The following is a 24,145-nucleotide window of genomic DNA, read 5'->3' on the forward strand; positions in this document are numbered from 1 at the left end:
GTTGTAGAGAAGAGATGGGGGGGAGGTGGTGATGGTGCTCGGCGAAGTTGCAGAGAAGAGATGGGGGGAGAACCGGAGAAGGATCGAGTTCGAGAGACTGAGGGAGAAGAAGGATGGAGAGATTGAGGGAAAGATTCAGATCGAGATCGAGATTCGAGATTTGAGAGAGACTGAGGTGAGGTGACCCAGCATAATGGACGAACTACGGAGAGACCGGACCAAGGGAGAGAAGGAGACGGAGAGACCGAGGGAGAGACCGAGACGGAGAGACCGAGGCAGAGAAGGATCCAGAAAGGCTCTGTGTTCTACTTGTTGTGTGTGCGTGTGAAGGAGATGGAGAGACCGAGGGAGAGAGAGAAGGATCCAGAAAGGCTCTGGGTATGCGTGTGTGCGTGTGCGTGTGTGCTTGTTGCGTTTGCGTGTGTGCGTGTTGCATCGTGTGTGTGTGTGTGTGTTGCAGAGTGTTGCAGAGGTGAAAAGAGGTGAAAATAATTTTGCACCCAGAGGTGAAAAGATGTGAAAATAATGTGCCTGTGACTGTGAGATGTTAGGTTTGTGTGAGTGTTGATGCGATGAAAGTTAAGCACTCAAATTAAACCCTCTTTTTGTCAAATTGTAGTATAAATGCAAGTAGGGATTGTTCTAAACGGGGGATTATGAGGGCTTGCTAAAACCTCTAAACTAACTCAAAGACATAAAAACAAAGTTAAAAACATTTGAATAGACTCAAATGACTCAAAACAGATTCGAAAGACGCAAAACAACTTAAAAAACACTCAAAATTGCCTAAAAACACTTACTGGACAGATTTGACTCTAACACAACTTTGGATGAAATTTGGGTTTTGACTTGAATCAAAACACTCAAAAACACTAACTAAATATAAATTTAACACTTTGAAACAACAAAGTAAAAGGGGGATTTTGGTTTTGACTAATTCGAAACGAACAAACAACTTATAAAATTAGACATATTGTAAAGCGAATTTAAGAAATGAGATGATGGATGGACCATTCTTCGCACATGACACACTTGTACATGAATTGATTTCCAATTGCTTTTCAATGAACTATGATGCTCAACACCCCAGATTAACCGTGATACACAAATTAACTCTCAGATTTTCCTTTACTCATTGAATTGGATGAATGCATGCGACAACCCAAATCATTCTCTAAAAGTCCCCTATATGAATGCATAATAGAGATACAATCAGAGATCATTACGTTCAATGAAAATCATAAGTGTTGACGAGACAATTATAACTATGAATGCATGATACAATTGCCAAGAATTCAATTAACGCGATTGTGATAAACAAACCTTCACTACTCATGAATATAAACTTGTAACGATTAGGTGAAACTCATTTATATTCTAGCATCCAATTCATGCATGAAAACTAAGTATGCATCCTTAATAAACATACAAGAATCAGTTATGAATAAAATAGATAATTGAATTGCAATCACAACTTATCAAATCACAATTTGAAGAAATCAATTCAAATCTCAAGCATGTTCATGGCTTCAAACTTCCCCCTAACTAAATAGGGGTTTAGCCACTCATAATTGCAACAAAATTAGAAAATAACAGAGTAGACATTGAAAGCAAGAACGAAGTACACCTAAAACGCTCCAAAGTTCCAAGCTTGAAACGCCAAGGATCTTTGTTTTCACCACCTTGTTGTAGCACAAGTGTCTAGGAGATGTATGGATATATGGATGGAATGGATTTGCACGGCTAAGAGATGAAAGTGTATGAATTGGTGAGATGCAGTATGGCTAGATAAATGGATGGAGGTCACTACAAGGTTATTGTGTTTGTGAATGAAGATCTTTTGATGGATCCAAATTGTTCTTAGGAAGAGGACCACTTCAATTCCTTGCATGTGCAGTTTGTATGGGTGTGTGATGTCCATGTTTCCCTTTACATTTGCACACACATGACCTCCATCATTTCAGCCACAAATCAACCCATTTTCTGTCATGTGTGTGTGTTTCCTTTGCCCATGTGTGTGTGTTTTTCCTTTGCATTTGCACACACATATTCTTCATTATTTCAGCCAACAATCCACCCATTTTCTGCCCATGTCAAACTGTCCATGCCATGCCTTTCTCTTTGTGTGTGTGTTGTCCATGTTTCTTCCATGTGCCTTGTTCATCTTCTAGCTGTGCATTTCCACTTGCTCCAAAGCCAAATAAGTGCAATCATAACCCTATTTGCTGCTGAGTGTTGATGACAAAGCAAAACACAAAACAAGTGCCTTTACTTTTTCACTTTATTAGCCAAATCTGCTTAGCCTTTTCCTGAACCTTTTAGTGTTACAATGCCCATAACTTCTTCTAGAAGAATGATATTAACAATCCGTAAATTGCTCCAGAAATTTGACATCCGTAGCTTTCCAAGAATATAAGGCTCATTCTCTCATTCATTCTGAGCTATTCGTAACATGCTTCCAAAGTCAGCTAATCTGCACAGGCAGTTTTGACGAATTTGTTACTTAATAACTCACTTGTGCTACTTTTCTTTTATTTGCTTGATAAATCACACAAAACACAAAAACATAGTAAATAACTCAAAAATATAAGGAACTAATTAAGAAAAGACAAGTGAATTTTATGTAAAATATATATAAATATGAGCTTATCAAGTGTGTGCCAATAATTTTGCAAAAAAATCCAAAGAAAACCCACTGAAACTGAACCAAACCGTCATATGCCCATACTGCAACATAGGATGATGACCATGGTACTAGGCGGGTAGGACCAGGAATTGGTGTCATAGGGAAGGACTATACTCGTAGAGAAAGAGGCAATGGGATTTTGTCAAGTCAAGAAGATGACTCGTTATCTAGAACTTCGGACTCTGTTGGAGTGGGAAGTAGTAACTATGGTTATACTCATAACCAACCATTTCCCTACCCTTCATAACCCATTCCTGTTGGGATGGAATCGAGCGACTCATGGAAAGAATCCGAGACTCAATCTTCAAATGATTTTGCTTATAGACAACGTCAACCAATCTCGAATCCATATGGGTGACATGTTAACAATTACATACAAAACTATTTTGGGGATTTATCATTTGATAACTACTCTTCACAATACACTCAGTCTACATATAGAGATGATGAAGATAGTGAAAATTTTGAACCTCATAGGAACTCTATGTGGTACTAAGTCACTCATGTATCTTACCATGCAATGTATAAAGTGTAAAATATTGTACTAATTCATTATATATAAATGATTATGGTGTGTTTAAACTTCTTTCATTAATTACTACATATTTTCTACACTCACAATGTTTGTTAACTCGCTATATAATCAACTTGATAATGTTAAATCCATCATGCAATGCATTTCCTTCCAATTTTTTGTTATAAACTAATAGATAATTGACTAAATAAACATCTTGCAAAGTTTCAATAAAAATTTCTAAGTTTTTCTTACAATTTCTGTGGTTTCCATATAATTTTTATCGATATCGATATTATCCCGATATTTCCATCGATATTTCCGTGTTTTCGGACTACCGATATTTCCGATATTACCGATATTTAATACCTTGGTAATAAGTCGGTTTAAGTTTAGGGTTATTAGTTTGGGCCTGCAACCTTTTTTTTCACTCAAAAAAAGTATTATGTTTTTTATTTAATTATTTATTGTTTTAAAATATATTTTCCTTAACGGGTAACACGTCGGGTTATATTACCCGTTAATATTATCGGATCAATTTTAGGTCGGGTCATTTTACCCGTTTATTTTAACGAGTGTTACACGACACGATCCGTTAAGATATCGGGTATGATACAAAAACAATACGAACACGGGAAACACGACACGAATGCCAGGTCTAATTATAGTCATAGACCATTAGACCTTGCTTTTATTTTATATAAACATAAAAAATAAAAAAACGGAAACCAAACCGAAATCGAACCGGAAAAAAACCGAACTGAGAAAAAACCCAAAAAAAATGAACCAAACCGAACCGAAATTTCGGTTTAGTTTCGGTTTTGCCAAAAAACCGAATCTAGCGCTAAGTCAATGGACCATCTTGATGGTGTGAGTCAATTTTAAGGATCATTTATGATAAAAACCCGTAAATCTTGTGACTCCATTTATGTGCCACATCAATACTTAATGGAAATTTTAACATAATTATGACGGAATGACTACATTGATTTGCGACATCTATTTTCAAGGACTACATTAATTGATTTTCAATTTCAGATACCATCTTGATGATGAAAATCAATTTTAAGGACTATTTATGATAAAAATCAATATAAGAATAATCTTTGAGTAATTTTAAGAATTTAAAAAATTTCGATTATAAAATTTTTAGGATAAAAATAAGTTATTTACAATTGAAGTAAAATAGGAACTGTATCTCTCCGCCGCTCCACAAAACTCCCCCTTCCCCTCAAAACGCTCTGCAATTACTCCTCGCCGCCGTGACTGTCACTTTCTTGTTCCTTGACCTTCTCTTCCCTTCTCCTCCTCCTCCTCCTTCAACTTCGTTGCTTGGCACTTCGAAGACTACAGCTTACTGTTTCCATTCCCGCTGTTTGGTTGCCGAGAAAAAGGTACGCAAAGGAAGAGAGAAACAATTCGTTCTCTTTAATTTTTTAGAGTTGCTATTTTCCTTTTTACTTCCCCAAATTTTCTGAGCTGCCAAACGGAGAGCTGGTTTAGTTTACTGCTCCTGGAGTTCTTGTTCTTAATAGCTGGCGAAGGCCTGAAAACGGCGCCGCATTGCCATTTGATACTATCTAATATGATCAGCAAAGCCTTTAATTTCGTCAATTGAATTGTATTTCATACAATAAACAATGTAATTAGTTTGTTCAAAAACTTAAATAAGATCGTTTTATTGTGTGTATGCTGTAGGTATAAATGGCACGCTCCAAGGCTCCGGCAAAGAAGCAGCAAAAGCGAGGCATCGACTTCAAAGTAATCGATATTTCGGGTTTTGAATGCATTTTGCTTTGGGAAGTTCAACCTCTGAAACTTTGTTTGCATTTGATGTTTATTTTCTTTTACAATTTTTGCAGAAAATAAAGCGAAAGATTGGCAGAAAGTTGCCGCCACCAAAGAACGCCACGAATACTGAAATTAAGTCCAAAGGTTTTGATTTTAATCTGTTCTTAAATTCATGAGTTGATATTGCTTTTTGTACTCTCTGTCGATTTTCGTTAATTCATTGAAAGGAAAATTCTGTCATCGTTTTAAAATAAGTTTGTTTGGGGGTGACGAGAGTAATTAAGGATGAGAGTTTGATTGTTTGAAATACTTTTTCTTGCCACGATGAAGGAGTTGCCTTTGTGCTTCCATTTTGATGTCAAATATCGTGGTGTGCTAGTTTCTTAATGAGTACTAAATAATGGTCACTGTGAGCAGCAATTGTTCTTCCCGAACAGAGTGTGGCATCGGAGAAGGCAGGATTAGCAGTGAACAAGAAAGGTTTAACGTTGAAAGAACTTCTTCAGCAAACATCTCATTACAACCCAAAAGTTCGTAAAGGTATTTTAATGTTATTTTAAAATATTTTCTTAATGAAAGCGCTTACAGCTGTATAGTATCTTCCAAAATATGAGAATTAATCTATTTTTAACCTGAAATAGATTACCTAGATCGTTGATCATATATTTCTGCACATTGATTGTGTTTTAATGTGTTAAATTTGAAGAAGTTACGACCTTTTCAATAATTATGTTGTCTAGGAAGTTGTTTCCCATTATTGATATTCTGTACCATATAGTATATATCTAATAATCTTACTGTTATTTCTCTCTGAAGATGCATTATTGGGTATGAAGGATTTACTCCTTAGGTATCCAGAAGAGTTGAGGTTGCACAAGTATGCTGTTGTTGAAAAGCTGCGTGAACGCATTGGCGATGACGATAGGCTGGTTCGAGATACGCTATATCAACTTTTTAAGTCAGTAATTTTACCTGGCTGTAAGGAGGTAATTTTTTATTCTTGTCTGAATGCAGCAAGGTAAAAACCTGTTGTGAATTATATGTATTAATGCGAAACAAGGATGATTATTTTTTATTATTTGCAGTTCAAGAAACTTTTGGGTTGTTAATTTCACTATTTTCCTCTTAATTTTTTCACGATACATGTGTCTTATATGCCAAATTTTATTCAATTGTTGCCGTGCATTGCACTAAATTAAACTGCCAGGCCATACTTCTGGAATTAATTCTGTCTCTTTCATAGAAATTGACATAAATTATCTTTGAAGGGCTTATTCTTTTTCCTTCCTAGTTTTCACTTTTTCTTAATGTTATGCATCTTCCATACAATAGAACAATTTGGTAGTTTCACATCTACACTGCTTTTATTGTATATATGGATTCATCTAAGTGTAACATTGTTTTGAGATTTTGTTGTCATCATCTCTCTATTATTATCATTAAGTTCGGTGGTGTTTATAGCCAATGAATTTAATGTGACATTTTCCCCCTTCTTTTCTTGTCCAGGATAATCAAGAGCTGTTGATTTCCTTGATGATGGCCTATATATTTAATGCAATGACACATTTAGCAATCGATGTTCGGTTGATGGCTTTCAAATTTTTGGAGCTTGCTATCCAATACCATCCACCTTCCTTCTTCTTGAATGCTGAAAAGGTATCCTAAGATTGTGCTGTAAAATGTTGTATGCAGTGTTTTCATTGGAATCATTTATTAGATATGTTATTCTGATGTACAACTGTAGAATTTCTGATTTATGCTTTGGTCATTAACTATGAACTGTTATATGGTTTGTTGTTCTTCTATGCATTATTCTAATGGAATGGACTTTAGGCATATTCTGGTAGTTATGTACCTGTCACAAAGATCGGAAGTTACATGATAATCATCTTTTGAGACTCCACACTGTCTCTTAGTTACATTATAATGGTAATTTATGGCTAGTGTTTGCTACTTTGTGGTCTAGTGTTACGGATTGAGGCCTTATTCAACAACATTCTTTTTCTCCAAGATTCTGCTCTTTCTGTAATTCTTGGTCTCTTCTCTTCATGTTTTCTTTGCTCTCATTCTGCTCAATAACATGAAAGTTCTTATAGATGTTGAGCTTTAGGTTACTTGTCATCTTCTTTCTTTCTTTCTTATTCCCACTAGACATGTTATTCCTGTACGCAGATATTCTTGTTCGAAACTTTATCCCTGGTGGGTGTGCGAGCTTGTTTGTTTGGTTGCCTTTATATTTTCCACTGCGTTATTTCCTATCAATTGTTTATGATTTTGTCTGTCTGTGTGGTTAATGAATCTAAATATTAGATGAACTCGAAATTTTCAGTGTTACTGCTCTCTTTTGTGTTTAAAGATAACTTTTAAGGTACCTAAGAGTGTTTAGTCTAATGGTCAGGCCCTTGGTTTGTTACCAAGAGGTCTGGGGTTCGACACCTCTCAAGGTACCCACCTAGCAATTGCTAGAGTTTCTTGCCTACCAAATGTTGTGGGGTCAGGCGGGTGGCCTAGTGAGTAGTCGGGTCAAAGACCCGGAGACACTAGATTCAAAAAAAAAAAAAAAAAAAAAAGAAAAAGAAAAAAAAAGATAACTTTTAAGGTTGTTTTAACGATTGCTTCATTGACAGATTCTTCAAAGCTTTGAGGATATTCTGCGGAGGAACCAATTTTTTTTAGAGGACAAGGGCAAGCTCAAGACTGCTCTTGCCGTCCTGGAACTATGCTTGTCGCTTTTGCCATGTAACAAGAGAGAAGCTCGCTCATGTGAAAAGGTATTTTTAAGTTTTCTTAAAATCCGGAGGGTTTGCACGTTTTCTTTCATTGTTTGTATCGTGCAGCGTGAGCCTGCTTGTTTTCTTGTACCTTCCAGCTGTATTCTTTCATTGCACATTATTCTTGAAACTTTGCTGTTAAATTTTGTTATTGTTGTTATTATAATCATCATTTTCCCCTACTTAGTTAGTATAGACAAGGGGTGCAAAGCATGTGTCAGTCAGAAAGCCATGAAAAGTAGCCTCAACTGCACATGTGAAACTTTTGAAAATAAATTTGTTTTTATTCATACTCAGAGATCTGACTTTTGAAGCTGGACAAACAATTTTTGAATGGGAGAGTATTTTTTTTCTTGGGTTATAGTGGTGATCAGAGGCCAAATGAAAGGAAAAAAAAAACTATCTAGGCATATAATTGCATCAGGAAGAAACTGTTCTGAGTTACTGATTTTAGTCTCTTGCCTTATTGATGAAATAGTTTTGTAATACCTTTCCTTTTACTTGATAGAATGGTGCTGGACAAGGGATACTGCATGCTTTTGAGCCTGATGTACCTGCAAAATCTGCTGGTATGTGATACATTGGTGCATGTGTTTATACGTCATTATCGATTATGTTCTTCGGATGGCACCATGTGTCTAGTCATGGCTCATATCACGACAAAGATCAATATGAGTTTGATAGTTGAAGTTCCTGAACTTTGGAATGATAATACTTATTTTGGTTATGTAATTTTATTAGTTTGTACTTCTTAGTTTCAAATGCCTTGCAGTTGGCAGCATTCTCACAGCAGGAGAAATCAAAATTCACTCTGATAATATTAGCTTGTTACTTAGATTGTGTTAATAAGTTGCTGTTTAGTGGGACAAGCATTCCGCAATTCAAGAACTTCCAATTATTTAATACCTTTTTTCGTTTTCATATTGACCTATCGTCATCTTGCTTTCTTTTGTAGGATGTTCAATCATCATCCCAAAACTAAAGGATCTTGTCCCATTTCTAGTAAATTGTTTCCAAGATTTTATTCCGGAAGTTCAGACTGGCTCTCTTCTTAATACACAATCATTTGATTGTATGCTGTCCATACTTAACAGCATAAACCTTGCAGTCAAATTCTTCTTTTATATGACTGATGAGGGTAAACTAGAATCACAACCTTCTCAAGGGGGGCATGGTGTGACTATGTGTGATACTATCTCTGTGACACTAGTAAAGAAGTTTTTACAAGTTTTGTTTCCCCTGAACATGAGAAATCAACTTTCAGAAAAGGTATAAGTTATAACCTTAATATAACTTTTAAATTCATCATTGTTTCTGCAAAATGACTTCTTTAAGAGTCTCTTGACTGGTCTCACTTTATTTTGCATCCGTTCTATGGTCTTTCTATTTTAATACTCTAGTAAGCATGGAAGCCTATGTGTTGCTTGATATTTTATATTTGTATTTTTGTGTCAAAATTTCCGTCATTTGCAATTTCTCTCATTATCGATGTATTTGTCAATATTTTCATTGATATATTCCATTTTTTCAGACCCTTGTTATTTCATTGATAATGATATATTATACTTTGAATAAAATTGGTATAAAGTTATAGTACAAATGCAATGAATAATGTGTATTTGACCTTCACATTTTGTATTTTGTTCATCTTAGAATTTCTTGCATTTCTCTCAATTTCTCTTCTGTTTTGTTCACCTAAGATATTTCTTGTATGTCTTGCAATTTCGATTCAGTATTTTGGAGTTTTTATTACTATCTAATGGTATCTGAACATGTTGACATTTTCATAGAAGGTCATGTTTCCATAAGTCTGTCTTGTTCTATGGATTATATCAGGCCAACCCCTTGGCAGCTCTTACATTCTTGAAACCTGAGTGTGTAGTAAGAATCATATACTAGAGTTTTTTCTTGGGGGGAAATTTCAAACTTTAGGATCTGGGCAGGTGCTATTTGGGCACCAAATATCTTAGAAAGGGATGTCTACTATGTGAGGCACATTCTTAGCTGTAGATGTGTGTGTCTGTGTGTCTGTAGTAACTCATTTCACGTTTTATGAGGGTCTTTTGTTGCCAGTATTACAAGTTCTCTTTTTAACTTGAATTGGTTCTTTTCTATTTCTGTTTGACAGGATGATGTTAAATATTTTGTCTTGAACACCGTGATGACAGAAATATTTTTGCACTCAAGCAAATGGATCTGCCCTCCTCCTGTTTTATTTGAGAAAGTTTTAGAATTTCTGGAAGATTCTCTGCTTGGAAAGGTTGGTTCGTCTACCATAATGTTTTAGTAGGAAGTTGCATTCATGCTGTTCAAATTTCTGCATCATGTGCTTTGTATTTCTTAGAAGTGCTGATTTAGGTGTGATAAGTGGTTATAAGTATAATAGCATTGTAATTTGAATGTTTCTATTCAATGAATTGAAATATAAAATAATCTCATATATTGACAAAAAAAATAAAATGATTTGCATTCTGCTAATGTGTATTAATAATGTCGATGATGGCCTTCAGGGCTTATGGCACATCCTCCCCTTAAGCACAAAGGTGGGGGTTAATTTGGGGTGCAAATACTGGTTGGTGCTTGATGTAATTTGCCTTGAAAAAAGTATATTAAAATAATATCTTCGATATAATAATGTAAATGATGGATTGTTGTTCCACAGCATCACGTTTTGAAGGTAAAAAGAAGTTTATGATCTACATTTTGCCATGATAGTTTGGGCCTCAAATACTGGTGGGTGCTTGATGTAGTTTTTCTAGAAATTAAGACATATTATGTTCAATAGAATAATGTAACTGATAGGTTGTTACTTGCAGCATCAAATTTTGAAGAAAGCATTTATGCTCTAGAACTTGCCATGGTGGTTATTTATAAAAGAAAATTTCATTCAATTTTAGTTATTGTATTTAATAGTTTTGTACTGTTATGTTTTAGGTTACATTTCTAATACTTTCTGTAAAGCTTCTTTTAAAATGTTGGAAACTTGTTACTTTACAGGTATGCAATGACACACTTTCTGGTAAGGCAGTCTGGGAGAAGCATTTAATTTCACTTCTTCCTTTTGTTCCAAAACTTGTTTCTCAAGTGGCAGTTGACTGGAAGTCTCGCCTTCTTCAGGTATGAGCTGTGCTTAAAACTATTTTACATTCCAAGAGTTTATCATCAGCAGAGTTATGTCAACGGAATTCCTTTTTCCTTATAAGATTGTCTTTACTCTTTTCTTTAAGTACTTCAATGGTTGTGTAACTCTAGATTTGGTTCTAAAACAATTAGAGGTTCCCAATTTCCACAAACCATTGTAGTGGGGTATTAAATGATTTGTCTTTTAACTTCTGGAAATGGTGTTACCTATATATCATTAAATGCAGGCTTTTAGTGAGGCATTCAAGGACTGCAATCCTGTATCCCCTTTAAAATTGGCTTGTATTTCTGTACTGGAGGAGCTGCTAGTTCCTGTAAGCTTGATTCTATACCTCCTGCTTGCAATTTTTCCAAGTTTTTTCTTTCCCTTTAGTATACTTGTGGTAGTAAGAAATCAGACTCCTCTCTCTCTCTCTCTCTCTCTCTCTCTCTCTCTCTCTCTCAAATTGAATTTCGATATATTTTCTACACATCATAGAGACAAGACATGCTGTACCTGGATCCGAGTATTCCCGAGATATTAGACTTTCAGATTACGTGGATAAGAGAGCTTCCTGTGTTGCTTATTCTGCTGGATGATAAAAACCCATACTATTCCCAGGTAACATTTTTTTAACCTCGTAAGACAGACAGTTGTATTGACACAGAAGAATCTAGACAGTAGGTTTTGCATCCGTATCTCTGTGTCAGGACGTTATTCATTAATATTGTCATTATTTATCATCTTTGTTTTTCTGCATAGTCAGTCTTTATCATCACCTATGCTTTTTCACCCCATTAGTTCTGGCTTATATTGCATGTTTCTTCAGGTTGTGCTGCACCTTCTACTTCGCCTGGGACAACGTGCTTTAGTGAACTCTTCCTTTGCATGGGAATATGACAACATCCAATTGTCACTGCAAGAATTTTTTGGCATAAGTCAAGATGATGGTAAGAGCCCATTCAGTAGACACTAGTATTCTTCTTTGTGGATTAATCATCCATCAGCAGACAACTTGGTTTCTTATGATTCCGCCTCTTGTTCTTGCAGGAAATGTATTATATGGTCCCTTTTTAAGGCTTCCCAGAGATTCTCAAGAACTCTCTCTTTCCTGCCTCTGTTATATCTCTAATTTGGGTCCACCTTTGCTGAAGTCAATAGCTTACTGTTGCCTATGTAAGTTATTCATTTCTGCCTTGGTTAGATTCTGTATGGATTTGACAGCTTAGGTTTGGCATGCTGCACATAGTTCCCTATAGTTATTATTTTGACTTTTTTAATGTCTCATGCGTGCCATTAATATGCAAGCTATTCTTGTTTCTGTTATAACAATTATAAAGGAACCTTGGGATTCCAAAAGTATTATGGGTTAAAGTCACATGGGTACCAGATATGTTCCTTTCTGCACAGTAGTTTTGTTGGTAGAGTTATCTTTTACTACAAGAATCAGGAAAAAAAATCCTATCCTCATCAGTTTCTTCATTAGAAAGAGTGTCATTTTAAAATCTGATGTAGAAACCATTTTGTTGCATCATTTTGTGGCTGAATGATAGTAATTTTCCATCAACTGGAACATAGATGCTTGCCATTCATGTCTTAATGTAACTCTCATTTGTTAAGTGATTAAATCCAAATATATAGGGGGTTAGACGTGCCATTAAACATCAAAGGGTGATTCTGTTCTGATTGATGTTATATGGTAACAATATGAAGTAATGATGAATGTTCTCTCTTCTGCTTTCCAGTGATGTGTGAACATTGTTGAAGTATGACGAGTTATTTGCAAATTGGGATTGTTTAAGTGACATTTCTATCTCTTTCCTGTTCATTGCAGGTCCTGATCTGGAACAATATGTATTATTTCGAATCATAGAGGTCCTGAATTCAGCTTATAAATCTGGGCATATTCAGATTGTTGATCACATTAGTTTCTTGATCACTTTGCTCTCCCGTTTCAGAGTTTTCCCAGGTACGTCTGACAGAATTTCTTCTCCTCTTCATGGTTTGTATTAGTATGTGTAATTTCTATTTGCACGGGTTGACATCTTATGATGACTTTCAAATTTCAAGTTTTCTAGTTTCTACTAATATGGTGACTTTCAAATGATTTATCCTTTTTCATGCTTTATCGTAATAAGGTAACTAAATTGCAAGTGTAAGACTTTGTCAACACATTTTATAAGGCTGCTTCAGAACAAAAATTATCTTGCTCTGAGATTTTGGGATAGAAAGTTCCTGCTCTGGACTATTTATAGCTATTTATTGTTTTTTCTGCCAAAAGATCCGATGCCTTCATATTAGTATTACTAGAGAACCAATTTATTACTTATATGCATAATTTTTATTGCAATTGCTTGGGTTCCAAACCTAAAATGGCTTCATCATGGCAGAAAATATCGTTCCTGGTAGAGAGAGTGATGTGAATATCTCAAATCGAGGGACTTTTAAGTCACTCAGCCGAATTGTCTGCTCATGCCTGTCACAGATGGGTGATAATACTCTTGTTTTGCAGATGCTAGAGAAAATTATACTCGATCAGATGGTGAGTTGACTAGATAACTTCATCTTATTGTGTTTTTCTGTTTTCTTTACATCAATATCTTCTTAACTTATTATTTTTTAACTTCATCTTCTTAACTTTGTCAACTTACTGTGTGTTCCTGTGTTTTCTTTCTGAAAGTTACAGTTTATCTATTTTTCCTGATTCTGATTTTTGTACATATTTCAGTCTCAAAATCCTCCTCTAGACAACATTTGTGCTATGCTTAGGACGCTTATTACACTGGACTCTAAAACCACAATAATTTCCCAAAGAGCTTTTATAAGCCTTGGCAATATCCTTCCACGGTATCTGATTGACGTTGTGCAGGTAACTTTCATTTCTTGTTCGGAGAGCATCTGCCTTAACCACCCAAACACCATTTTTTACTTTCTTGTGTCTTCTAACTTAGTTTGGAATATTTTCCACTGAGGATTCCAGTGTTTTTGGTTTCTGAAATTCAATATTTATTGAATCTGTTATTCTCTGCTGCTCATATGTAAATTTGTCTTTCCCATGAAAATAAGTTTTTTCACGGGATGCTCAGATTTGATATCTGTTATTGATGTAGGACAAGATAGGGGTCAATTAAAGCGGAGAAAATCAAAGAAACGAGAGTGCTACAAAATAAGAAAGAATAATGCTCATGCATTCAAGAATAATATCTGGAAGTAGGAAAAAGTAACAAGTCAGTGTTGCATATTTGTTAGTGGCTCGATTACATTTCAAAGAAAAGAGGCTTAAGTTTTAAGATTTTTAGTAAAGTTTTAGTTTTGGATAACCTTATATTTCCTTGTCCCCCAAGGATTTGGTTTCTTTTTTATTTTTTCACTAGTTACTCAGGATTTTCTTTATGTTTCCTTTATTAATTAGATTTTTAGTATTAATGAAGATGCAAGGCAGCATTAATATCATGCACATAGTTGTCCAGGGTGGGATAATTGGGTTAGGATTAGGCTGGCCTGGGTACGCTGTCTGCAAATGTAACCAAAATGAGGATAATGGATTAGGGTTAGGCTGGCCTCGGTACGTTTAATATCTTTCTAACAAAGAGAGAGAGAGTAATTCATGCATGCATAATAATTGACTCATTATCCTTGGCAAAGAGAAAAGACATCCACAAAGACGTTTTGCTTTACAGGTTCATCTTAAATTGTTGTGTTTTCCAATAGGAACCTCTATGAAGTACAAATGTATCTTTGTGTTGTAAGTTGCTAGTTACCATGTCATACTTCCATAGTTGTACGCTGCGACACAAGAATCGATGGATTGGAATCTTTAAATATCATGTCCTCTAATAAAAAGCCAACAAAATATAATTTTGTTTGCAATCTCATACTACCGCTGGTCTGGAGGATGGGGTTTTGGAAGGGATGTCTATATATGTCTTTTCAATAATTATCAATATAGGGAACATTTTGCAGATATCTTGCTCTAATGCTTTCTATATGTTTGTAGACGTGTGGTATTGTTTTACATTTTGTGCCCCCTCTTCGTGAACTTTTAAATTGTTGCATAACGCTCTAGTGCATAGTATTCTATTTCAAACAATGAAGGTCCTTCGGCCTTGTTTCAGTTTTACCGTTTCTCAAGTTTCTGCCTTCTGATGCAGTGCATTGTTGAAGATGACAAGAAGACCACCGTTTCCATTTCTTCAAGTTCATGTCGTTATTATCTCATCCCTTGCTTTGTCTTGTTTGATAAAAGTCACAAACTTCTGAATCTTGTATTGAATACGTTGGGGTCATGGATAACTGAAAGTAGTTTGCTGCATGTAACTGGTGATCTTACCCACTACGCAACTGACATTTCAAGTATGGTAGATGCAGTCGTTTTCCTGCTTCAATTGATGCATATGGATGACAAAATCTGTCAAATCATATCTTCGTTCAAGGCAGAGATTGACTATATCATGGAAGGCATCAGGTTATTACAGGTGCAATGAAGGCATAACCCTGCATATTCAGAGAATCTTGATTTTTTTTTTCCCCTTGCAGCATACCTGAAGCCCGTCCTCTTTTGAATTTGATTATTTGATCCATTCCCGTGATAATTCCAATTATTATAAATTATAAATGTTTAAAAAGAGAGTAACTGCAGTGCAATGTCTAGTCAACATGTACATGTTACATATGGTATGTACTGCATGCAGTGGATGAAAGGATTGATATACGTAGTGATATATGGGGCAATGTTCAAAAATATATAAATTGTAATTTGAAGAGCGTTATGGATTGAAAAGTCTTTGATATTCTAATTGATGTGTCACTCTATATGTAACTAGTTTACAACTGGAAATTTTTGTCCCGGGTGTAATTCTTTTGTTGGTTTGATTTGGTTTTTTCCACGCACTCAACTCTTACATGTGCGCTTTGTGTTGAGATCTTTTTTTTTTTAATATTCTGGAAAAAAAATGGCGATCTTTAATTTTGTTCTACTTTATTTGTGCAGTCATCAGAGGAAATCAGCATGACGATTGAAGAAAAGCACAAGGTGCAATGTGCACTTGGTAGACTACAGAATGTAATAAATACACTGCACGGTGAGATGCAGTCAGTCTAGAAGAACGTTGTTAACCTGAGGTAACCTGCGTTGTGAGTCTTCTTCTTCGTAAGCATCTTTAGGATTCATTTGTGTAGGGTCCTAATAATCCGCTTCCTTTTTAAGCCACCATCACAACCCCCCCACCTTTTCTTTCCTCCCTCCCTCCCTCCCTCCCTCCCTCTCTCTCTCTCTCTCTCTCTCTCTCTCCCAAATAAATAAATAAAGAGATGAAAGTGTGTAGGACTATTCAGAAGTTGATATTTCATGTGCACACAATCCAGTGGGAGGGAGACGAGAGTATATGGCTCTGGAATGTGCTTTAGCCCTTGTAGCTCTAAAATCACACTTGGAAGCAAAGGTTCTAAAAGACATTAGGCACTAGTCGGGCAGCGGGGTTTAGGCAGGCGATTAGGCGAATTTAAGTAAATTCATTATATTTTGTGTAAATAAGGGTATATTTATACTTAAAATATATATAATTTCATCATAAACTACAAAATAGAATGACATGTGTATTATGAAGTATTGGAACATAATGAAAACATGGGGAACAAGCATATATTGTGTGCTCATTTAAGTATTCAACAAGTCTCTTACAATTTATTGAAAAAAATTAAATGTAAATTGAAAGTTATCTATTTTCTGTCTTAGTGAATCGCAACCTAGGCAGGTTTGGGCGGGCTAGGTGGGCACCTTAGCTTGTCTAGGCGCCCTTCTTAATTTTCAAACACCTAAGCATTAATCGGGGCAATGACCAGCCGCCTAGCGCTTAGCCTAGGCCTAGTTAGCGCTAGACGGGGATTTTTAGAACAATGTTTGGAAGACATTTGGGATAATGATTAGCGAATGACCAATTTTAGATAAACAGTTTAACCACTTGTTTTCCGGACAGCTATAAGTGTCCGCTGCATCTGATTCCGTTGTTGCAGGAATACGCAACCATGGTGGAAGTACAAGGAGTTTAAAGATAACAGACGGTCCAGATCCAGTAGCTGGAGTACGGCTTCTAGATTGATGTTGGTCGTCAATCCTTGACTTGGTTCAGCTTAGGTACTCGAAGGCCCGGACTGGATCCACATCTCCTATGGCCGTCGTGTCTACCTCATGGTTTTCAACGAGTGTAACTAATCAAAAGCAAAAGAAGAAAAGAGTCTCAAAACATGTAGCATATTTTTCGGGTTTTGGTTGTATGAAACTAAAGTAGTGTCTCCATCATATATCTGGCTATGTTGGGTGTCCAATTTTGTTGTAGAAAGATTGAAACAGATTGATGGTGATTTAGGAATAGTTTTTCTTTGTACTTTTACTCCTTATCTTTAACCTAGTAATTGACAAGATCATTATTTTTGTTAATCCTGTTATTTACAACTAAAAACATACTAAATTCTCCAAAATAACAAATTAGTTCAAAATATTCCAGGAACACACAAAAATGAAAGGTAGAAGAAAAACAAAACAAGATTGGTGCAGATGATAAACCAAATGCCCTCGAAAGATTTATATTTTCTTCATATATTTATGATTTATAAAGGAAGTCATTAAGGGAAGGGATCCTTATTTTTTTATAAAAATGGAGGTTAGTTGTGGGGTTCATACCATATTGAACTTTAACGATTCAAATCATTTATTTTTCAAGTTGTACCTTATAGACCATTCTTGTAAAATATTAGTCAAATCGGAAATATTTAAGACATCTAACTGGATTCAAAGAAATAAACGAATATTTTGTTATATAAGAAACAATGAAATTTGATCTTGATAATTGAATAGGCAAATGGTTTCTAATTGAATTGAATTTTTACAAGAATGATATATGAATCGAGACTTACAAAATAGACAGTTTGGATCGTTGAATTTCGATGTAGAGTGAGCCTCACACCTAATCCCCATTTTTTTTCAAAAAATGGAGATCCTTTTGCATAAAGGGCCTATATAACTATCTCAAAAATCAAAATAGAAGATGATTCACGTATGGTTAATCAACTGAACTTCTCATAGTTCACATCTTTTGTGTCCCGACAAGCATACTCTCGCTTTCGCTCTCTACTGAATCATTCTTAGAAGATCAAGGGTCAGTCGACAGTTCACTACTATAAAAGATCCTCCTAGTCAGCTTTCTTACGTCTTACGGGTTTAATTGCTTGTTATTATGTCAGACTTTATGATTTGTGTTTCAAGGTGGAACCAAGGGAAGCTTGCAACCTTTGGCTAGGATTACAAAGATGCCGAGACCCTAAACTGGCTTGTGAAATGTTTAACACTTTAAAACTCTTTAGTTTTCATTAACTCTGAAATTTGTGTTTGTATGCAATGTAACTCATTATTCATCTAATTAATTAAGTGATTGACAACAATACTTACATGTATTTAATATAATCGTCATTTAACGGTCATATGTAATATATGCGAATATACGTAAATTGGGAGATCATATATGATCGTTGAGATGATGATTGTATTAAAAACATATAAAAAAGTATTAATAACATCCTTCTTCTTGTTACTCCATTGATTAAAATCTTATTCATTTTCAATTTTTGATCAAGGTCCTTGAGTATTAATAACATCATTAATTATTTGAATAATAAAATATTTTTATTTTTAAATATATTCATTTAGTGTTAAAAATGTTACAATTAGTATATTTATATTTATGACTAAATTTTTTATCATATATTTTTATTTTTGGTTTGTACTTATTTTTAATTGCAAATATTTTTTAATTTGTACCAATTTTCTTTTCATTTTTAATTTGTACCCATATATTAGTTTCTTTTTGTGCCCAATTTTTTAAAGTTTTATTTGTGTTTATACCCATGTGTATACTGTCACAGCCTGTCCCGAAATATTTTATCGATGACGTGAAGTTACTAAATTACCCTTGAACGTTTTGAGTTATGTGGTGGTGTGGTTTAAGTTTAAGTTTTATTGGATTAATTCTAAATTTTCCTAAGTTTTGGGACACTTAGGACTTAGAAGGTATTTTCTTTGGTTTTGGGTTGGTGACCCAAGTGGACCACACACACGCACACTTTCCCTCTCTCCCGTGGACTTCTCTTTCTCACTCTCTCGAATTTCCTGCAACTTCTGTACAAACTATACGGACAGCCTTTGAACTCTCCATTTCAGGCACGAATCGAAGTTTTAAAGGTAAGATTCTTGCTCATTGTAACCTCCTGAGTTCATTGGTACCTTTGTTTGGACGTGAATGCTTCGAAAAACCCTAGAACCCGTAACCCAGAAATTTAGCATTGTTCATGTGGACGTAAATATGATTGTTTCAGGAATTTCAAGCTCATAGGGAGCTTAAAGAGGTCCTTACGAAGCTCGGAGTACTTCGTTTAAAGAAATTGGACGTCGGAATCGTGATAACGAAGAGTTTCAAATTTGGCCGGAATTATCGAGGCTTTTTCCGGCGAATTTCTGACAAGTTGGAGGTCGAGGCAGGTATGATTTTGTTCCTCTTGTTGAGATCTTTAAAATGGTACCAATTATGTTGAAAATGGTGCAAAAATGAAGAAGTTAGGACAATTTATTTAGTTTTCCAGAAACCGACGAAGTCACCGGCGACCGGCGACTCGCCAAAGAAGATAGAGAATATTTCGTCAGTTTTGACGAAAAATGCTAACAGCGTTGGCTGATGCCGTTAAGAATCTAACGGTATATGCATGGATTCGATGGAATATTCCTGACGGCGTTAACTGACTCCGTCAGCGTGCCTGGCATGTGCCTACGCGTGGGCGCCGCGTGTTGCTATGCCTTGGCCGGCGCGTGGGTGGTCCAAAAATTATTCTAAAAATTTGGGGATGATCCTGAGGTTGTGTAGGTCACTGTGGTATATTCATATACCCAATTTGAGTTATGTATGAGAAGTTATTAGCTAGTTTTGTCTATGTGATTTAAATAACATTTTTATAGTTAATTCGCATATAGGTGAGACTTATCCAGAGGATGAGCCTGTTCAAGGATGACTTGGGGGCTACGACCCTTCGACATACCAGTGAGTGAGCTTTTGGTTTTCAGTATATATTTATATACTTGATATTTTCCCAGAAATATGAGTTTAAATGAAAGTATGCCTTAAATGTCATGCATATGAATTTATATTTCGTATATGAATTGGTATATGATGCTTTATATATAATTGTGGTGCTGTGGACGCTCAGGTAAACTCAAGTGAGTTATGTTTGGTTATATGAATTATCAATGGTGCGATATGTGATTGAATAATGTGGAGCTCATAAAACTGCACTTAGGGTGATTGTGATTTAGCCAGAGATATAACACAGACCTGTTTATTATGTCACCTCTTGGACCATATGCTCATATTGGATCCAATTTAGGTGCACAGTCCTGTCGTATAGACCATCTTAGGTGGTTCTGACTCATAGGTGACTAGCGATTTATCGCCCATCTATTATGTGAGAGTAGTATTGAGCATGATTATATTACACCCATTATTGTCATACAAACCTTGTCATTTGGTTCCAACTCTTGTGCAATATAGTGTCGTATAGGTCAGTGTAGTGACTCCAGCTAGATTGACTGTTGAGCTATGAATTCAGCCGTACAGACTACCACAGGGGTTCTGGCTAACTTGTTATATTTATATGAAATTATCCTTACCTGAATTGCTTGCCCTGTTATATCTTGGCATGGCATACATATGAATATGATTATATGAAGCATGATTTGAATTGATATGATTACATATATATTTATGTATATGCTTAGATCTTGATTATGGAAAAAATTATACATGTTTTACAGCGAGGGGTTAGATATGTTGATAAATAAAATGGTTTTATAAAACATTTGTTTTTGCCCACTCACGTTTTCTGTTTTGCGCCCCTCCAGGTTTTAGGTAAGCTTGATGTTGGTGGCTTGAGGACTTCGGCGGTTCTGACTTATCAAAATAATTGTAGGACATCATATGGTATTGTATGACTAGTACTTATCCTACTGGACTGCACCTAGACTTTCTATGCTCTGATTAGGAGTACTTACTTTTGTATCTTACTCCTAACACTTCCTGTTTTCTAATGCACTCTAGTAGTTTTGATTTTTAATTATTCATATATTTCTTATCCTTACTATTTCCGCACTGTGCACATGGCTACGTCACCCTCACGTGACGGCCATCATGCCTTGATTTTGGTCGGGGTGTGTCATATACCATCATGTGACATTGTATATTTAATCAATGATAGAAAAATTACATATGATATATTTATGTTTTATGCCTAAACTTCATATCATATATTTATATTTTTAGTTTGTACCCACTTTTAATTTGCAACATTTTTTTTAAATTTGTAGTATTTTCTTTTTTAGTTTTATTTTGTACCCATGTATTAATTTCTTTTAGCACCTATATTTAAAAAAAAATTCATTTGTACTAATAATTTTTTAATCTTTTATCTGTACCCTAATTTATTTATAATGTACCCATTATTCTTTATTAATGTACCACTTTGTTATATTTGAAATGTACCTATTTTTTTTTGTAAAATGTACAAATTTTTTTAACACTAGGGATACATTATTTTGCCATTTATTAATTCTTATTTTTACATAGTTTTTATCCATTTATTAAATCAAAATGTTTGAATTTTTTATTGTAACTGTTTCTAATAGTATTATAATGAAGAATTTTAAATTTATATGATTATAAATCTCATAAAATATCAAACAATTAATGTCAAAACTATAAAAATATAAATATTAATAGTAATATAATGAGGTGTACAAAGTCAAAGGACTTTGATCAAACTTTGAATACTATTAAGATTTTAATAAAAAAATGTCAAGGATTAATGACTGCATCCAAAGTATTCCAAAATAAAAAGTGATCAAATTCAATAAAACTCTAGGGTTACTTCAAAAGGAACAGAAGGCCCAAAGAAATAAATTAGGCGGGAAAATTGACTCAATCCCACAATTTCCCCAATTTCTTGGCGCCAAAATCAAAGTCAATGATGAGGTAAGCGCAATGAAATCAGATCCAATTCAAATCAACTCCGACGAATTCATGCAATGCAATCAAAGATCAGTGCCTTCTTCAAACCCTCCTCCTCTTCTTCTTCCTCTTCACCCAACCCAGCAGCCGCACCTCCGCTTCTTTCCAACGAAAACGACGACGAATTGACCGTCTGGGAGAATACGCAGCACCAGTACTGTAACACCTACAAGCGAAGAGCTCCAAACCCGCAAAGGTATTTGTTTTTTGTTCTGGGCTTTCTGCTGTTTGGATGCCGAGAAAAAACGTTTCAATTTTTATTTTTATTTTTTATTAAAAGTTGTTTCTGGGTAGCTTCTGTTAAGACAATTAGGAACTTGGGTTAGCCTGGATTTAAAATTCTGGGATTTTCCATACAGAAAATCCGAGATTTAGTTTATTTATGAATATATTGATTTACTGACTGTTTAAATTTATATTTATTTGCTTCTGTTTCCCTTCCAATCTTTTCTTTGTCTACTAAAGTAGTGGAAGGGACAAAAATCCAGTGAACCAATTGCCGGAGAAACCCTTTTCTGATTGTAATTCCGGGAAGCCGGAATCGACCACATTGGGAAGAACAGTGATCAAGAACAAGAAGAGAAGCTATTCTCAGTTCTATCTGGACTATGGACTGTCTGATTTCAATCTGCACACGTGCTCCACTTGCGGGGATAAGTATACCGCCGGAGACGAAGACGATGAGAAGGCTCACAGGATGCTCACAGGGCATTTCACAAGGACTATACCAATGGAATTCCATTCAAGGTGCAAATTCGTTATAGGTTTTGTGTCTCCTTTGTTAGGTCCATTTATAAAAAAATGAGATTGTTAGAAATGGGTGCTTGTTTACTCAAATTGCTGACCAAATTTTGCAGGGATGGTGCAATGAGAGGGTTGTTCATTTGCCTTCTGTGGAAGGAGGTCGGATTGTTTTGGTGTAAGATTCTGATCCTCCGGCGCAGAGAAACAAGGTTCGAACACAAAATCTGTTTTCTTGAATTTGATACTTTATCAGAGGATTGAATTGGATTGGATAGGATAATTCAAAGAATTCAAGGTATGATAAAGGTAGAGATGAATGATTAGAGTGAAGGAAACTTACCCCATCTGGCTTGCACCTCAATTTAAACACGGTTTTCATTTCTTGCTTCAACCATACCTTGAATATAATGGGTTATATAATCAAATCCAACCCTAGACACCAAACGAGCCCTATGTCTGTGGTATTGTTTCAAGTTAACTTGAAGATGTGCTGAATGGGGTTACTATGTTGTATGGTACAATTCAATTTGAAGGGTACGCCAAATACAAGTGCAAAGAAGACACCAGCTGGCCGACGAAGAGGTGGTTCTGCTGCTGCCGTTGAGAAAAAAAGGTGGCCGAGGTTCAGGAGCTGGTGCCAAGAGAAAGAGATGAATGGGATGGAAGAAGAGATGGAACTTTTCCTTGCTGTGCTGTTGGCACGTTTTATAAGCGAACGTAAATAGATATTTCCTCCGTACATGAACATTTTTGGTAGGAGAGGAATGGTAGGATCTCCAATTTCAGCGTCGGTTTGCAAGGTTGATGTTTATACTAATACTATTGATCTCTAGTTTTAGTGTCGTTTTTAGTGCTTTAGAAATGTGTAGACAAGTTGGCTACAGCAGTTACTTTTCATCTTCATCCCAAATTCAAATGGCTCTTTATGTAATTTAAAAGGTCGTCGTACCCAGTGCACAAGGCTCCCGCTTTACGCAGGGTCTGGGAGAGGTGAATGTCGGCTAACCTTACCCCCATTTATGGAGAGGCTGCTCCCAAGTCTCGAACCCGAGATCTACAGCTTATGGGCGAAGGCACTTGCCATCGCACCAAGTGCGACCTCTGCTCTTTATGTAATTTAGTTTAAATTAAATTAGAATATCGCTCAATTAACCTTTTTATAATAGAAAGGAGAAATGTTAAATGTTTGAAGCAATGAGCCATAACCGGTAATTGGTCGCTTATTATAGTGTCGAAAGATTTTATTACAATTGAGCAAGAGCAATGATACACCACGCCACAATATTATATGGAAATTGGTCATTACAAAATTATTCAATTTTTCTTCGGCTTACACAAACTATATCGATAAATGTTTAAAGTTGCTCACAAAATGCTTGTAGCTCAATTGACTAATAGCATTCATCACTGTATCAA

At 35.4% G+C, this 24,145-nt stretch overlaps 2 protein-coding genes across 6 annotated transcripts in view; both read left to right on the forward strand.

Annotated features, from left to right (window-relative positions):
* LOC103422137 (uncharacterized) overlaps positions 1-17,319 on the forward strand; it is a 33,468-nt gene extending 16,149 nt beyond the window's left edge. The window contains exons 1-21 of one of the 4 annotated variants that reach the window (XM_029109502.2): positions 4,372-4,594; positions 4,899-4,961; positions 5,063-5,135; positions 5,409-5,531; positions 5,808-5,977; positions 6,498-6,647; positions 7,619-7,762; positions 8,271-8,331; positions 8,718-9,031; positions 9,891-10,022; positions 10,760-10,879; positions 11,131-11,217; positions 11,382-11,504; positions 11,713-11,833; positions 11,934-12,059; positions 12,718-12,852; positions 13,274-13,425; positions 13,612-13,752; positions 15,035-15,358; positions 15,874-16,016; positions 16,896-17,319. In XM_029109502.2, coding sequence (XP_028965335.1) covers positions 4,905-4,961; positions 5,063-5,135; positions 5,409-5,531; positions 5,808-5,977; positions 6,498-6,647; positions 7,619-7,762; positions 8,271-8,331; positions 8,718-9,031; positions 9,891-10,022; positions 10,760-10,879; positions 11,131-11,217; positions 11,382-11,504; positions 11,713-11,833; positions 11,934-12,059; positions 12,718-12,852; positions 13,274-13,425; positions 13,612-13,752; positions 15,035-15,358; positions 15,874-15,984 — 2,664 coding nt within the window. In that variant the 5' untranslated portion in view covers positions 4,372-4,594; positions 4,899-4,904 and the 3' untranslated portion in view covers positions 15,985-16,016; positions 16,896-17,319. Of the gene's footprint in view, positions 1-4,371; positions 4,595-4,898; positions 4,962-5,062; positions 5,136-5,408; positions 5,532-5,807; positions 5,978-6,497; positions 6,648-7,618; positions 7,763-8,270; positions 8,332-8,717; positions 9,032-9,890; positions 10,023-10,759; positions 10,880-11,130; positions 11,218-11,381; positions 11,505-11,712; positions 11,834-11,933; positions 12,060-12,717; positions 12,853-13,273; positions 13,426-13,611; positions 13,753-15,034; positions 15,359-15,873; positions 16,017-16,895 lie in introns of those variants that run through there. The other 3 variants (XM_029109501.2, XM_070806739.1, XM_029109503.2) reach the window with 3 other exon arrangements.
* A 4,547-nt stretch (positions 17,320-21,866) lies between these two features.
* LOC114827529 (protein CHROMOSOME TRANSMISSION FIDELITY 7-like) lies at positions 21,867-23,639 on the forward strand. 2 transcript variants are annotated; one of them, XM_029109504.2, is made up of 4 exons: positions 21,867-22,181; positions 22,451-22,732; positions 22,843-22,938; positions 23,263-23,639. In XM_029109504.2, the coding sequence occupies exons 1-4, from the start codon at positions 22,003-22,005 to the stop codon at positions 23,381-23,383; spliced, it is 678 nt and encodes a 225-aa protein (XP_028965337.1). In that variant the 5' UTR covers positions 21,867-22,002; the 3' UTR covers positions 23,384-23,639. The 2 variants fall into 2 exon arrangements, with proteins under 2 accessions (XP_028965337.1, XP_028965338.1); XM_029109505.2 differs by having other exon boundaries at positions 22,454-22,732.
* The last annotated feature ends 506 nt before the right edge of the window (positions 23,640-24,145 follow it).

Source organism: Malus domestica, chromosome 10 (assembly GCF_042453785.1).
Source record: "Malus domestica chromosome 10, GDT2T_hap1".
NCBI classification, from domain to species: Eukaryota; Viridiplantae; Streptophyta; class Magnoliopsida; order Rosales; family Rosaceae; genus Malus; species Malus domestica.